General features: G+C 36.8%; 1 protein-coding gene across 3 annotated transcripts in view; it reads right to left on the reverse strand.

Annotated features, from left to right (window-relative positions):
• LOC138692574 (solute carrier family 25 member 45) overlaps window positions 1–16,855 on the reverse strand; it is a 49,549-nt gene that overhangs the window by 4,012 nt on the left and 28,682 nt on the right. For all 3 annotated transcript variants that reach the window (XM_069815563.1, XM_069815564.1, XM_069815565.1), the window contains one exon: window positions 2,285–2,391. In XM_069815563.1, the coding sequence (XP_069671664.1) occupies window positions 2,285–2,391 (107 nt within the window). The remainder of the gene's footprint in view (window positions 1–2,284; window positions 2,392–16,855) is intronic.

Here is a 16,855-nt window from a genome sequence, read left to right on the forward strand (position 1 = left end):
ATAGATAGTTGCTAATCACTAGGATCGCTATTATCGCCTCATTACAGACAACGCTAAATAATACCTGCACAGTCTATTGTTGCTAGCACCCTCATAAACTCAAACTTCGTGACTGTATATACTGGATTGTGATATTAGTTTAATTATTTAACACAGTGAAGTTTTTAAGTTGTTCATTTAACATTATCATTAGTAATATACAAGTGTTAAAAGACTACTCTTAATGTTATGTTTAGGTATGAAAGTAGCATGAACAAGGTCACTTTTATACACCATGTCCCGCTAAAAAACCAACAAAATGAAAGTTCATAGATCTAATGAAAATCTTAATTAATCAAAACGTAATACCTAAAGAGTTGCAATTTCAATACACTGTAACATGAATACATTTAGAGCACGGCAAATGTCGAGCCTGTTTTCCACCTCTCTCCAGGTATTTATCAACATATCATTAGTGACATTTTAAATCGCAAGGCGGATTCTGAGCTTCAAATCATCGAGGTTAACCACTTGTTTTCTGTATACTTGATCCTTGACGAATCCCCATAGAAAAAAGTCCAAGAGTGATAGATCTGGTGACCTTGGTGGCCAAGCGATTGTCTCGGATCCTCTGCCAATCCACTGTCTTGGAAAATTGTCATTAAGAAACTTGCGTACCTCCAATGCGAAGTGAGGAGGAGCGCCATCTTGCTGATAAATGGTTCTTGCAGGAAACTTGGCACTACATACAATGTAGATAGGTTGAACCAGTCACTGTAGGTTCGGCAAAAAGAGAAGGGACCTATCACACGATCTTTCAGTAAACCGCACCAGACATTAACTTGGCTGAAACGCGTTCATATTGAAACACAACAGACGGATTCTCACTTCTGCAATTGTGTGTGTTGACTTTTCCTGATACGTGGAAAGTTGGCCCTTTAGAGAAACACACATGATTCAAATACGAGCTGTTTTCGTCAATTTTGTCCAAAATACTCGCAGCAAAATTTAGCCTCTTACCTTTATCACCGGAGATGATCTGCTGTATGATTTGAATTTTTGTGTGCTCTAAGACTGGACCTTTTGTGTAGAACATTATGAACAGTACTGCAAGGAACCTGGAGTTACAAACTTGTTTTTCGGGTTGATTTTCTTGGGCTTTTTGTAATGGAGGTTCGTACGAATTCAATGTTCTCTTCAGAAACTCTTTTCTTAACTCGACAACAAGCTTCCTGTTTGTTTCAACTTTGCATCTCAGGTCATTATTCTCTTATAGCCAGGAATGGAATCATGTCTTTGAAGGTTGTATTCCCGATTAAATCGGCGTTGAATATGCTTTACAGACTTTATTTTGCTAACCGAAGAACACACGAGACTTTCTCACAGTCATGTCGCGGTACAATCCGTCTTAAAACACAATATTCTTCCACACGTCCCGTCACAAACCATTATGTCTGTTGACTAAATAATGTCATGATGACTTGTATTTTCTTGACATGAGTGTCCCTCAGCTATGAGCAAGATATTTACACACAGTCGCGCAACTCATACGTATAAAATATGCCATTTGACAGCTGGCGCGACAGTAGAGCTCTAGCGGCAGGCAAGTGAAAAGTGTGCAGACTACATAAATGATAACACATCAGAAAACGGGTTTTGATTTATTAATTTTATATTTTTATGCTATACAGTAAGTGTATATGGTTCTTATTAATTTTACTTTAGAATCCTAGAAGAATTTCACACGCAGTTAATCTACAACTTTCAGAAGCTGGGAATAAACGTAATTCTTTCTGCTCCTTACAACTGAATCATCTATTTATTTGTCTATGGCTGTGATCACGTAGCATGGTTTGAAATAATATAATTTGTTCGTACGTGGACGGTTAATTCAATTCATTCCTAAATATATTTATTCGTCATTGGAACTCTATATTTTCTATGAGAATTAAAAATTATAGCCCAGAATCGACCAGAATGGCGAAGCTTTTCTGCAGCGCTATGCTCCGCACTAGGAGTTTAAGGACATCATGATGATGATGATGATTATGATGATGATGCATTCAGTTGTGTGGCTATGGAATAAGAGTAAAACCATTCGCTTTCAAAATGGAAATTTTCCAAGAATAAACAGATGCCATATGTTAAAATAGAGATAAGCAGTGAGATATCTTCCATTACAAATATGCATAACGTGGACTTACTGGAAAAATTTGGTCAAGTCTCATTGCTTCCCTATGTAGTTATCAACTTTTTCCAGTAAGCCCACGATATTTATCATGCTCCAAAACTACATTAGGCCTACCTGCCATTCCTCCTGCGAAGAGTACAGACAATATATCTTGAGGTCCATTTAATATATCCAAGAATTCAGCATAAGTGAGTACGTATAGACCAGATGAAAATGAGTCTCTGTAAACGAACAATTGGAACTTATGAGAAACTCTGCATGTTTGCAATCTTAAGACTGACCTATCTGTAGTTATGTTAGAAATTGTATATGACATAATATTTTATTACAACTTTTGACTTAAAATTTATGTGAAGTCCTGGGGCCTACTCCACAGGGATATGGTGTTGTACATTACAAATTATTGATGAAACAAGTTGTAAAGTATGGATTGTATTTTTCTGTTCCACGATAGAAGTGTTGTACATGAATCGCTACTAGTGACGTCATATCAATAAATATACTACGTCATAACATGAAGCAGCTCGTTATCTTCGTATTTCATTCAGCGAATTAAGTTATGTTTGTCTCTTTAATCGTACTGCATTTTAAGGTAGGTTGTAAAATTTGTAGATTCTATGAATTTCGTAACCTTGCAATGTTATTTATTTTAGTTTATAGTACTTTTTTATAATGAAAATTTTACTACCTTATTATTATCACCGCGATCTCCATATTAGAATGCTTGTTGATAGTTTCCCATATTAGACAACAGATATCACTAGTAACGATCTTCAGTTTCATACTCAATTGTTACGAAATTAAAAACACTGCAAAATTATTGAAATGGTGTAAAAGGAGATGAAATTGTTTCTTTTGAAGGAAAGAGAAGCAAAAGATAATCTATAGCACATATTTATCAAAATATATATTACCGGGTAGTATTATGAAATGAATATATTTAAATCGCATTAGTACATGTGCAGTATGTATGAGATGAGTAAATATCATTATTTTGAATTACAGCCAAATTACAGTCTTTAGGCCTACATGTATTATTATACAGGTTGATTCGAAAGTCACACGACATAGGACATCTCCGTTATTAGTGTAAGTACAAAAAATAGTTTCAAATAAATGCTTTACGTGTAATTCACGTGCAAAATTTAAAGAAAATCGTAAGAGCAATTTTTGAGAAAATTGCAACAAATACTCTATGTTCGCGTTTCAAGTAAAGTTCTAGTTTGGTTAGGGAAAACGCAACCAAAACTGAGGTGTCACATCTCTGGAGCGAAGGAAACTTAAATTATAAATGTGGTTTGGGTCGCGCGCCATAATTAATAAATTATGTTTTTTGTGTAGACAGGTGAGTAAGTGCTAGTTTCACCAGTGAATCGGGTAGAAACAGACAATATACACAATTCCTGAGAGGGTGGAAATGGTTCTCGTCCATGCGGGAGGCTTGAGTCTACGGAAAGCAGCAGAAGAATTTCACAGACGTCATCCAGATCAACCTACCCCACATCACGGAAGCATTGGTCATTTAATGGAACGGTTTAAGACATCAGGCAGTATACACAACAAAAAAACCTCCAGGGCGGCCTCGTACAGCAACAGTGGATGCAAACGCAGCTAGTGTACTAGCTAAGCTGGTAGTCAGTCCATCACGGTCAACCAGGGAAGTGGCACAAGAATGTGGCACCAGTCAAGCGTCCGTGTCCAGGATACTATCCGTCAATCATTTCCATCCCTATCGTATGCATTTTGTGCAGGAACTGCATGGGGATGACACAGATCTGCGGGTGCAGTTCTGTTAGTTGTTTCTTGAACGACGAACGCAAGAGCCAAATCTTGAAGCTGATATCAGTTGGAGCGATGAGGTCTGTTTCCATTTGAACGGAACAGTGAATCGACATAACTCTGTGTACAGTGCAACCGAGAACCCCCACATAGCTTTAGATGCTCACAATCAGTTTGACAAAAGATTGAATGTGTGGTGTGGCATACACGGGGATGTTGTCATCGATCCCGTGTTTCTGAACAACAAGCTCACTGCTCCACTGTACAGATAGCATCTCGAGGCTACACTGCTGCCCTACTTGGATGATCTGCCCCTAGAAAGAAGACGTGGGATTTTCTTTCAGCTGGATGGAACACTACAGCATTTCAGATTGACAGTCTGCGAATTTCTGAATGAAGTTATCCCTGGGCGTTGGATCGGTCGCAGTGATCCAGTGGAATGAACGCCAAATTCGCCAGATTTAATGCCACTTGACGTTTTTCTCTGGGGACATCTCAAGTCTGTAGTTTGCAGCAACAGACCCCGAAAACTGGATGAAGTGCAGGAAAATATCAGGAGAGAATGTGCACAAATAACACCTCCAGTGTTACGTAATGTGCGGAGCAGTTACCTCAACCATGTATGGATGTGCCGTCAACAAAATGGTCACCAATTTGAACACTTCATTAGTGTGCATGTGGAATAATTGCACAGGTCGCGAAAGTTCAAGTCATAAAATGTTTCAGTTTGCCATTGTGACTCTCAACTTACTCACCTGTTAACACAAAAAACACAATTTATTAATTACGGCGCGCGATCCAAATCACATTTCTAATTTGAGTTTCGTACCCTCCAGAGATGTGGCACCTAAGTTTTGGAGCGTTTTCCCTAATCAAACTGGTACTTTACTTGAAACGCGAACATGTTTGTTGCAATTTTCTGAAAAATGGCTCTTACGATTTTTTTTTAAATTTTTCACATGAACTACACGTATCAATATCTAAAGCATTTATTTGAAACTATTTTTTGTACTTACACTAATAACGGAGATGTCCTATGTAGCGCGACAATTGTTCTAGCTAGAACAATAGCTAGAACAAGAAAATTAATTGAAAATACATTCATGGAGGAAATTATATAGTTAGATGACAAACTTTTGTTTTCAGAATTAAATTTAAAAGTATTTTTATAATAATTTTTAAAAGTAAGATATATTGCATTTAAAACTTACACAGCATAGATCCAGGTTCATGTTGTACAAATTCACACCTTTATACATCACATCATGTTTATTTAAGAATTACATGTTTTACGTAAAAATTTACAGTCACTTGAATTCCAAGGCAATGCCAGGCTTTATGCCATTATTCTGACCTTGGAATGCATCATCTTCATGACAAGAAGACTGCACTTTCTTCTGCTAGGCTTTTGATCCTCTTCAACATACAATGGACACTGCAAAAAACCAAATTCTTTGCATGCATATAGAGTACGTAGAATACATTAATTTTCTGTTGCTATGACTTGACTGGTGCACCCACCAGGTGCAGGCTGAGTACGTGACCACTGATTGCTGGCGCACCAGACGCTTATGATCGTCCAGACAGGAAGTCAGCTGCTGCACAGTCTGATCTTTCAGTAGCAGGAGTAGATGGATAGAATACTTGCAGATGCGCCCCACAAACTGGAGTGCAGCAATGCGTACTTTCAGTTGCGGTGTATCCAGAGAACTTGAATTAATGTTCCAATCAGCTACTAATTTTCAGAATAAAGGTTCAGATCAGGGAAACCAGATGCACCATCACCCCCTGTTCTGATATTTGGCCAATATTTGGAATTTAAAAAAATAAAATATTTCCTCCAAAGCCAGTGTTTGAGAAAATGTCCCCATAACACTGGCAGCATTCCCTCGCTGGATAACAATAGCAATTTTTTGTCTCATGAAGTCAGTCGACCTGGAATCTCCATTGAGAGCTTCCTTTTTTTTTCCGATGTCTGAAACTAGCATTTTGGCCTCTGAGCACCAAGGTCCCAACGTCTCAACAGCACAAACAGAGAACAAGTATCTGTCCTGGAGATCCCGATACTTATTTCTTCTGATGCTCACTGCGGATGTTGCAGCAGAATCAGCGATTTTGGAGGTGGGAGGCAAATGGGATGGTACTAAGGTGTCGATACAAGTGACATCCCATAGCAGAAATTTTCCATGAGACCACGATATCGAATTCAATCCATCTGGTCTTTTTCCATCAAAACGGCTGATTCCAATAGGTTCCAGGAGTGATGGAAAACCAAAGAGAAGTGTCCTTTTGATGGTGTCATTTAATTGAAATTGCCTGGAAAATCTCCTGGTATGTTGGTGCAACTTACGCCATGGTGACCATAGGCATCAGCAGCAGCTCCACAAAGACATTTCTGTGGAAACAGATCTTGCACCCGAATTTTAAGGCCACAGCAATTTTAAAGTACATATTGTTCATTAATGTCCCAATATTGGAAGATGGTATTGTTTTAAGCCAAGACCCTGATTCCTTCTGTCGTATGGCATGGTATCTAGCTTCATCGATCTCAAACGATGAAGACACTTGCTAGATATCAGAGGCATGGATGAGGTCCCATTGTTTTTGAATATCAGGATAAGCTGTAAGGTTATTGTTTCTTGTAATGCTTAACCATTTCTCCAAAGCCTCATTCACATAACAGATCCCGATTTCATCACCGTTAATTAAGAGAATGGACTCGACGAAATCAAGGACTCGATATGCAGAAGCCAAGAAAGAAGGCAGACAAACATCACTCACATTCTGGATTCCAAGACCTCCAAAGGCAATAAGCAGAGTTGCTAAAATCAAGTTGTTGTCTTCAAGAGTATATCGTCGTTGTTCCTACAATAACTCCTATGTGCAAAATATAAAATTTTTCAGTAGGACAAAAAAATATTTATTCATCCTATGGCAGCCGTACATAGGAGGCTGAATTCTTACATTTCCTAAACAAAGAAATATAATTACATATAGGAGATTTTATTATTTTCTGTGTCACTATTTAAGTTACTTAGTGTAGCAAAAATCTGAATATCGATAAATATGTCACATAGGAGTTATTAGAGGAAAAACGATGATATTGAGAATTGATGACAGACAGTTTCTCAGTAGATCAGCGTATAGGTAATATACAGTATGGACACTTCGCGTCGGTGCCTTTGGTGAAGCAGGACTGATTTCAATGACCTTCAAAGCAGTTTGAGCGTGAGATTCTGCTTTCTGCCAGGAGTTGGCACTGACATCACACCGGCTAGCAGTCGACACAATGGAAATACTACTGGGTTCAAAAAGTTCCCGGAATTTTACTACCATTTTTCGTCTTAATATATAACAAGGGATATTATACATTTGTTTTGTTGGTAACATTCATGATGTCATTTCCTTAAAGTTTGTTGATAATGGCGATTGTTGGTTTTGAGTTGTAGGCAATTGTTTATCATAGTGTTTTGATTGTTCGTCGCATTTTGTAATTATGTCCACAGAGCAACGTACAAACATCAAGTTCTGTGTTTTGTTACACAAAACTCCTGCAGAGACATTAAGATTGTTGGAAGAAGCATTTGGCGAAGCAGCAATGAAAAAAAATCAAGTGTATGCCTGGCATAAACGCTTTTCTGGTGGCCGCGATAGCATCAAAGATGACCGACCAACAACTGCAACAAATGAAGCAATCGGTCAGCGTGTGCGTAATGTTGTGAGGGACGACCGACGTAAAATCATAAGAGAGATAGCAGCAGAGGTCGGAATATCAGTCGGAAGTGTACACAATGTTCTTCACAAGCATCTCAACATGCATTACGTGTCTCAGAAGTTAGTTCCGAAAATGTTGTCGGCAGAACAGAAAGAAACAAGAATGACTCTTGCTGGGGACATGATCAGTATGGCTGATGAAAGTGGTGATTTCTTAAACAAAATTATTGCTGGTGATGAAACTTGGTGCTACTTGTACGACCCAGTCCCTAAACGACAGTCATCTGAGTGGAAATCGAAAACATCTCCTCGGAAGCAAAAATTTCCTAGGGACACTTCCAAAGGCAAAGTTATGTTGGAAGTTTTCTTCGACTCTCAGGGTCTCATCCACCATGAGTTCATTCCAGAAGGTTGTACTTTAACGAAAGAATTGTACGTAGAAATCCTCCGTCGCCTCCGAGACGCAGTGAGAAGGAAACGTCCAGAAAAGTGGGTAGAAAACAACTGGTTCCTTATGCATGACAATGCACCTGCTCATCGCGCAATTATTGTAAAGAATTTTCTTGCCAGGCACAACATAACTGCTTTGGATCACCCACCATACTCTCCTGATCTCTCACCACCTGATTACTTTCTGTTTCCCCGTCTGAAAAGTCATCTGAAAGGACGGAGATTCAATGCTGAAGAGGTTATCGCAAACGCGACGAGAGCACTAAGACGGGTTTCACAAAATGGCTTCCAGGCCTGCTTCCAGGAACTCTACACGCGTTGGCAAAAGTGTGTTGTTGCGGAAGGCAACTATTTTGAAGGGAATGCTGTAGAATAGTGTTTAATGTACGTTGTTTCTATGATACTAGCAAATTCCGGGAACTTTTTGAACCTAGTATGTATAACACATACCATTATAATCTTCATCTTACGATGTTTACAATTAATATATCTACGTACATTATGTTACCAGAACAATGCAAGGACTCCATAATCGTACCAATTTTTAAGAAGGGGGACAAGACTAACTGTAGTAACTTTCGAGGAATATCACTTTTGTTGATGTCCTACAAAATTTTGTCGAATATCCTTTTGAGAAGATTAACTCCATATGTAGATGAAATTATTGGGGATCATCAATGTGGTTTTGTGGGGTAACAGATCGACTATTGATCAGATTTTTTGTATTCGACAGATATTGGAGAAAAATGGGAGTATAAAGGTACAGTATATCAGATATTCATAGATTTCAAAAAGGCATATGACTCGGTTAAGAGAGAAGTTTTATATGATATTCTTATTGAATTTGGTATTCCCAAGAAACTAGTTCGATTAATTAAAATGTGTCTTAGTGAAACTTACAGCAGAGTCCATATAGTTCACTTTCTATCTTATGTTTTTCCAATTCACTGCGGGCTAAAGCAAGGAGATGCACTGTCACCTTTACTTTTTAACTTCGCTCTAGAATATGCCATTAGGAAAGTTCAGGATAACAGAGAGGGTTTGGAATTGAACGGGTTACATCAGCTTCTTGTCTATGCAGATGACGTGAATATGTTAGGAGAAAATCCACAAACGATTAGGGAAAACACGGAAATTCTATTTAAAGCAAGTAAAGCGATAGGTTTGGAAGTAAATCCCGAAAAGACTAAGTATATGATTATGTCTTGTGACCAGAATATTGTACGAAATGGAACTATAAAAATTGGAGACTTATCCTTCGAAGAGGTGGAAAAATTCAAATATCTTGGGCACCAGTAACAAATATAAATGACACTCGGGAGGAAATTAAACGCAGAATAAATATGGGAAATGCCTGTTATTTTTCGGTTGAGAAGATTTTGAATCTAGTCTGCTGTCAAAAAATCTGAAAGTTAGAATTTATAAAACAGTTATATTACCGGTTGTTCTTTATGGTTGTGAAACTTGGACTCTCACTTTGAGAGAGGAACAGAGATTAAGGATGTTTGAGAATAAGGTTCTTAGGAAAATATTTGGGGCTGAAAGGGATGAAGTTACAGGAGAATGAAGAAAGTTACACAACGCAGAACTGGACTCATTGTATTCTTTACCTGACATAATTAGGAACATTAAATCCAGACGTTTGACATGGGCGGGACATGTAGCACATATGGGCGAATCCAGAAATGAATATAGAGTGTTAGTTGGGAGGCCGGAGGGATAAAGACCTTTGGGGAGGCCGAGACGTAGATGGGAAGATAATATTAAAATTGATCTGAGGGAGGTGGGATATGATGATAGAGACTGGATTAATCTTGCTCAGGATGGGGATCAATGGCGGGCTTACATATGTGAGGGCGGCAATGAACCTCCGGGTTCCTTGAAAGCCAGTAAGTAAGTATGTATTTTATTATTTTTTATTTATTTATTGGTCGACCAGCAAATTTGCTATACAGACCACTGTAAAGTGTATTTAATCTGATTAATATGTACGTTGATGAATGCCAGTGAATCCATTAAATGCCTGCTCCGCGATAATCTGAGAATCTCTGAAGAATTTAGTTTAATTTTATGTGCAGAGTGTTAATTCTTGTTCAATGGTAGGATAGCTGTATCTGTTTATGCAATAATGAATAATGAAGTAAAAGTCCTTGGTGACTCTAACTCTCCCTGGTTCTGTTCCATCTTGTTCATCAAAATATGGAACCTATAATATCTCAGCCCCTAATTATGTCAAATTAGTCTCGTACCCAATTTGCACTGACAGTGAAATTAAATCTTACAATGGCTTGAAAGGACCACGAATACACTGGGCTAGGGCTCATCCCAATGGACCTCCTGACGATCTTCTATTACATTCAGAAAATACTTCATTTGAGTTTTTCCATCAAAAGTTTGCTAATTGTTAGCTTAATACAAGAGTTTTAAGAAGAATTCCTAAAGAAGCTAGAAGTTTTACGGCCGAAACTCATTGGTAAAAGTATTTCCGGAAACACTGAAGACTGTTGGCAAGAGCTTCTCTTTTTGCATATATCACCATTCGAATACCTGTTCAATAAAAGAAGAATTCTGACATATCTTTAGTGTCTAAAATCAAAGAGAACATTAATGATTTTACATTGAAATTTTCTCCATCCTAAGAATAAGTCTAAACTTTCTAGGTCACACATTGTTGAAGCTAAAGTGGCAGATGGTGATATAAAGAGAGCTTTTCGAATTCTATCTTCTGATTCAGGAGTAGTTAGTGCTTAACGAGCTATACAAGAGACTTTAGTACAAAAACACCCTCCACCATCACGGTCCTTGGCATTTCCAGATTCTACTACCACCGATGAAATGTGCTTGTCAGTATCTCAAGTTATGGTTTTGCAAGGAACAAAAAACTTACCTAATGGCTCTGCATTTGGTATTGATGGGATTCGCCTCCAACATTTAAAAGATCTCACACCCAAATTTGCTGGAGATTCTGGTAGGCGACTCCTGAATGTAATCTAATTCACTAGTAAGTTACAAATACTAGTACTTTTGTGGAACACATTCATGAAACTTCATTGGTAATTTGTAAGTATGAAGTGGTGAAGTACTACTGTAGAAAAGTATTTTGTGAAACAGAACAGAAACTCTAGTATTTTTACTACTTAGTATAGAATTTACTTGTAGGCTAATGTAAAACACCATACCTTTGTGGAATAGGCTCTGACAGTATTTAAGGTGAACAATCCTGCTATCTTCAATCTCAATGTTATGGTTATAGGTTATTAACAGTCAATGCAAATGTTTTTAATGGTACCGGTAAGTATCAAAGACGTTATATAGTATTACCCAAAGAGAGAGTGTTATATATTACATACTCTTTGATATTGCCGTATTATCACAGTCTAGTATATACATTTGTCTATGGCAACGAGTTAGAAAGAGAAGACTTTAGAGTGGCCATGTTGTCCTGTACAGCGCTCTTTGCGGTGCCACCGCAAAACACGGCAGATCTGAGCTAAGCGCCCACCTTTGTAAAAATTCGTCTGCTTACAATGTTGTATAACGGAGATAAGAAGTACAAAAAAACGAAGAAAAAACATGCCTGTTGTGTGTGCTGCATATAACTGCAATGTCAAAAGGAAAAAGACAACTGATATATCATATTTCATGTAAATTTTATGAAGTTAAGTCCATAGTTTTGTTAATTAGCAGCATTTTTTTTCATGCATAAATGTGTAACAACGCCTTGCATAAACAAAATAAATGGTTCACTGGTAATGTACTTAAACTAAATACGGATAAAACCAATACAATTCCGTTTCAGACCCAGTGAAAAACAAATAGCAATACAATATTAAAACTGTATTTCGACACCGGCAGCCTTTATTTCTGCTCCTTCTGTCCTTACTGCTTATACAAGAAGACGATGAGCTGTAGCTTATAAGAAGTAGGCCTATTTCGAAGACAAACGATTAATCAAATAAATGGTTCACTAGTAATAAAGTTAAACTAAATACGGATAAAACCGCTACAATTCCGTTTCAAACCTAGTAATAGCAATCAAATATTAAAATTGTATTTCGACACTCGCATCCAAAATAACGCAAAACTCTGGGGTAGGTCGTATTGTTGTTAGTATTTTGTGACTGGAAGGACATGAAAGAACATAATTGAGCACCCACGTGCAATAATGGGGTAAGTATGAATATATTTCGTAACTACTTACCCCATTATTGTACGTGGGTGCTCAATTATACACTAATAATTATCTATGGTGCCACAGCCCTTGAAAGGCTCAGACAGACCAGCCGGCTGTTGGCCTCACGTTCACACTTCGATAATAATTATACTTTACTGCAACAAAAAAATTGAAAGCGTATTTTGTCATGTTTCACCCACGTTACAAGCTTGGAGGTAAAGGTTGTTTACTACAGATAGGGCCTACTTTCATTCTATATCTTATGGTATAGTAAATAATTTTGCAACGTGTAGAGACTGGGAAAACAATTTAATAAAATCATCCGAATCATACTCGTTCATTTTATAGGCAATCTTGCAGGTCGCATTTAAAAGAACCTAGGAATATTAACATTTTCTTCAGTATATTTGCTAGGACTTCTTGTCATACTACATGACAATTTTGCTTAGGTTATTCTTTTAAGCATTCCTTCTAGGAATAGCTCAAGTGTTTTAAATTTAGCGTACATAAGTTTAGATTAAGTTCCTAGCACGTATTTGACGAAATACTAGGTTTTTCCACTTCAGTTTAACTGATTTATGCAAACGAAATTAAGACAGCTGATGATTCTAATGTCAGTTATCACCCCGCCCACTTTGTTTTGGGCGCATAAGTTCATTACCGACGGTCGTTCAATTTTCTTCAAACATGGCGGCGCAATGACCACTCTATATCTTTCTCTTTCTAACTCGTTGGTCTATGGTATATACAGTGACAACGCTTGAGGTGATGAGAGTACTAGGAGCAATAGACTGTCCCGGTACTATTTCGCATTGTCTGTGATGAGGCGATAGTAGCGATCCTAGTGGTTAGCCACTATCTGTGGATGCATATTCCCTACGTATTGACCTTCGTGACTGTATATACTAGATTGTGGTATTACTGTAGCATTGACATTTGATTAGTTTAATATTTGCACAGAACTTCGACGTGAAATAAAAAAAGAAGTTCAAACTAAAATTGACGATATAACAAATTAAAAATGTAATACAGTCGGTTTATGCACAGCGATAAAAAAATTCAATCAACCGTTAAATGAGAGCTTTAAGCACATATGCAAAAAAAAAAAAAAAAAATCAAGTTACTAATAATTTGGGTTGTAAGTGTTTTGAAACATGTTTTGACTACATTTTCATTTTTTTCATAAATCAAAATGAGATTACGTTTAAGGTATTAAAAGAAACAACAATAATAAGCAGATAGACGAGATGACAAAGGACTTTTTATTTAAATATCAAGGACGCTAAAAATATGTATTTCTTTAATATTCATCTTGATTACACAAATTCTAACACTATATCGCATAGGAATATATTTATGTTGATCACTTCCACGTGTTAAATGTAAACTAAGGCCGTGTCTCAGAGCTCAAGTCTATACTACAAACTAGTGACTAGCAACTAGCCAACTAGTAAACTTCACACTAGGGGCTTTGGACCTTCATGACTATTTTTCTTAGAACTATGCCATCACGATTAACCACTGAATTACGGAGGCAGTATCCTATAGCAGATTCATTGTGCGTATATGAAAAAGATGGGAGCCTAAAATATTACATATTTAAAAAATGTAAAGAAGATACCGGAGTAGCAATGTAAATGTTGAAGGTTAACGTATTGATCTACATTTTACTTCCAAAGTATCTTCAAATTTCATAGCTACAATTGCTAATGAGGCATCCATACTTTTTTAGTGTACAAATCATCTATCAAGCAAGAATTTTCGTTTACTAGCTACTGCGGACTTATTGTTAAGTACAATACTATGTAGCTTTGGACCATGCCTTCTGACTTCACATCAGGCTATTTAGTCAACTGTTTAGTTCACGTCAGCTGTAAATGTAGATTTGGGACATTGGCTAAGTTTATAAATATCTAGTTGACTATTTTCAGCTTAGTAGTAGCTATCTTCAGAACTAATGAGGTCTTTACGTCTTCCCGTTGCTTCAGTTGTTTTGCTGGGGATTGCGTTTGTGTTAGGTAGGGTGGAGTCAAATAGTGTGTTCTGAAATTCAGTTGTATATTGAAGATTTTTTTTGTGGGTGTGTTTTTCTCTGTCTATATACGTGTATTTCGTACTGTTTTAGTGTAGTTTCTGGCTTTTCGGCTGGATATGTAGAATTTCCATGTCTGTGTCTGTGTTGCTGTAGATATGGTTGGTGTTTGTGTTGTGTTCTGGATGTGTTGTGTGATTTGGTTATGGCTGTGATGTGTTCTTTGTAACGTGTTTGAAGTGATCTCTCTGTTTGTCCGATGTAGAAGTTGTTACAGTTTTTGAGTTTGCATACATCTGTCAGTTTGTATTTGTTTGTTTCTGTGTTGAAATGCTTTTGTAGAGTGTTTTGTGTTCTGTGTACTTGTGCTTGTGCTGTGTTTCTATCAGTGGCGTAGCGTGGTTTCCGAAACAGGGAAAGGAATCCAATAGTAGGCCTAAATTAATAATGATTATTATTAAAATTAATTGAAGATAATATACTTTCCCTTTATATCAATAATTAAGAATCATATATGTTGTATAAGTAAAAGCAATATCGTGCTCTGCTAACTCAAGCTTTAATTTCTTAACTATACAATTAGTAACTTATAGGCGGCTAATTTATTGTATTTGTTTATTTGCTGTAGAATTCCAACAATGTATGTAGGCTAGTTTGAAGGAAAATTTCAACATAAGCCCATTAATATTTGAGTAGTCCAGTATCAAAACTGGTCATCGGAAGTTTTTATTGAAAATCAGTTAGGAATGGCATTAGCCATATTGGGACTATATGTTTAATGTGATAGGAGACTGGAAGCAAAACGAATCATTCACCACCATAAGCGGTGTATTGAAATTTCGTCTTGATTACAGAACTGATCATCTGCACTTATATATGGTTTCAAAACGTCTTATTCACAATGCTGGATTTGGTTTCAAAAGTAATCATCTACAATGTCATAGCAGTAACGTTTGCATTTGTGAAATAACAACTTATCTGCAGTGGGGAATTTATATTGTTTCAAATTTATTTACGTGGGGATATTTGAGAAAATGTATTGGTCATCCTGTTAGTTGAAGGCGCCAATTAATGCTTTGTTCATTACTGACGTTTATAGCATGGATAAATATATATTATATATTTATCCATGTATATAGTAACTGTTACATGCTAGATAATCATGGAAGCAGAGAGAGAAGTGCGACAATTTTCTTATGTTTAATGAAGATACCATATCCTCTGATTTGTCTTACATATAACACTCAATTGAATAATATGTATCTACAAATCATGTTGGATTTTATTGTTCTTTTCTTGTGAAGTTGTCATTTTAAATACTATTTGTGTTATTTATCTTTATGTTTCCAGACACTCTTAAGTTTTCTTCCTAAACTTCCGACATGTGATCATAGCTTCAACTGCAAGATGTACGTCGGTTTCATCAGTCATTTTATGACACCTCTGACAAAATTGAGCAAGATAACTTCGTTTTGATGCACACTAGAAGTATATTACTTAAACGAATAACACCAGGTAACAAGAAAAACAACAATAAACCCAAAAGTGTGAGTATTTCTTATTATATTCTTAGATTCAGGTAGAGATCAGGACGCGAGCAGGTGCAAGTCTGTGAAAATGCATTTGTAAAGATCCTTGGAATTTAAAAATTCAGAGTACCGGTACAAAGAATCTGCAAAGAACAACTTTTAACAGACGCCAGGCCTCAAGAAAAGAGAGGAGGTGATCGTAAATCAAAAAGTTGTGAAGCTCGAAAGATGAAAGTAAAAATCTCGTATCGAATCTTTTATACCCCTCGAGTCACATTACTATTGTGCAGGCTCCAAACGTCGATATCTCTCCAGTGATGTTCATTGTAAAATTGTGGAAACTGTATAATGAATGTACTGGTGACTACTTCAAAGTAAAACATGATATTATAGATCAAAATTTTGTACAGAATACAACATTAGTTTTGGTTCCCCATCAAATGTATTGAGTTGAAGAAAAGACTGAAAGTTGAAAAATGTGACAGTAGAAAGAAGGACTTATAACTACAGTTAGATGTCCACCAGAGACGTGAAAAAAAACGTTTTTTACATTACTTCAAAAAGAACCAGAGAACACTGTTAAATTTTCATTTGATTGTGAAAAGAACCTCGTATTGCCAAAAATTCCTGACCAAATTGCTTATTACAGCAGGCAGCTATATCATTATAATTTTACTGTATATCAGGGTTCATCTCCGTCCTCTCAGAACAAATTTAAATACCTACATCTATACTGGGAATGAAGTGGATAGCAAGAAGGGATCACATGAGGTAGCCTCATTTCTGTATCATCGTCTAATAAACACTACTTTTCAGGCAAATACAGAAACTGTGCTTATGTTTGCTGACGGATGTGCCGGACAAAATAAGAACTCGATTGTCATAGGTATGTCAACTGGATGGCTTTTAAACGATGCCCCAGTGATGATTAAACATATGGAATTTATTTTCTCTGTTCCAGGGTATTCTTACTTGCCACCAGCCTGAATATTCAATCATATAGAAAA

Source organism: Periplaneta americana, chromosome 17, assembly GCF_040183065.1.
Source record: "Periplaneta americana isolate PAMFEO1 chromosome 17, P.americana_PAMFEO1_priV1, whole genome shotgun sequence".
In the NCBI taxonomy this organism is placed as follows: Eukaryota; Metazoa; Arthropoda; class Insecta; order Blattodea; family Blattidae; genus Periplaneta; species Periplaneta americana.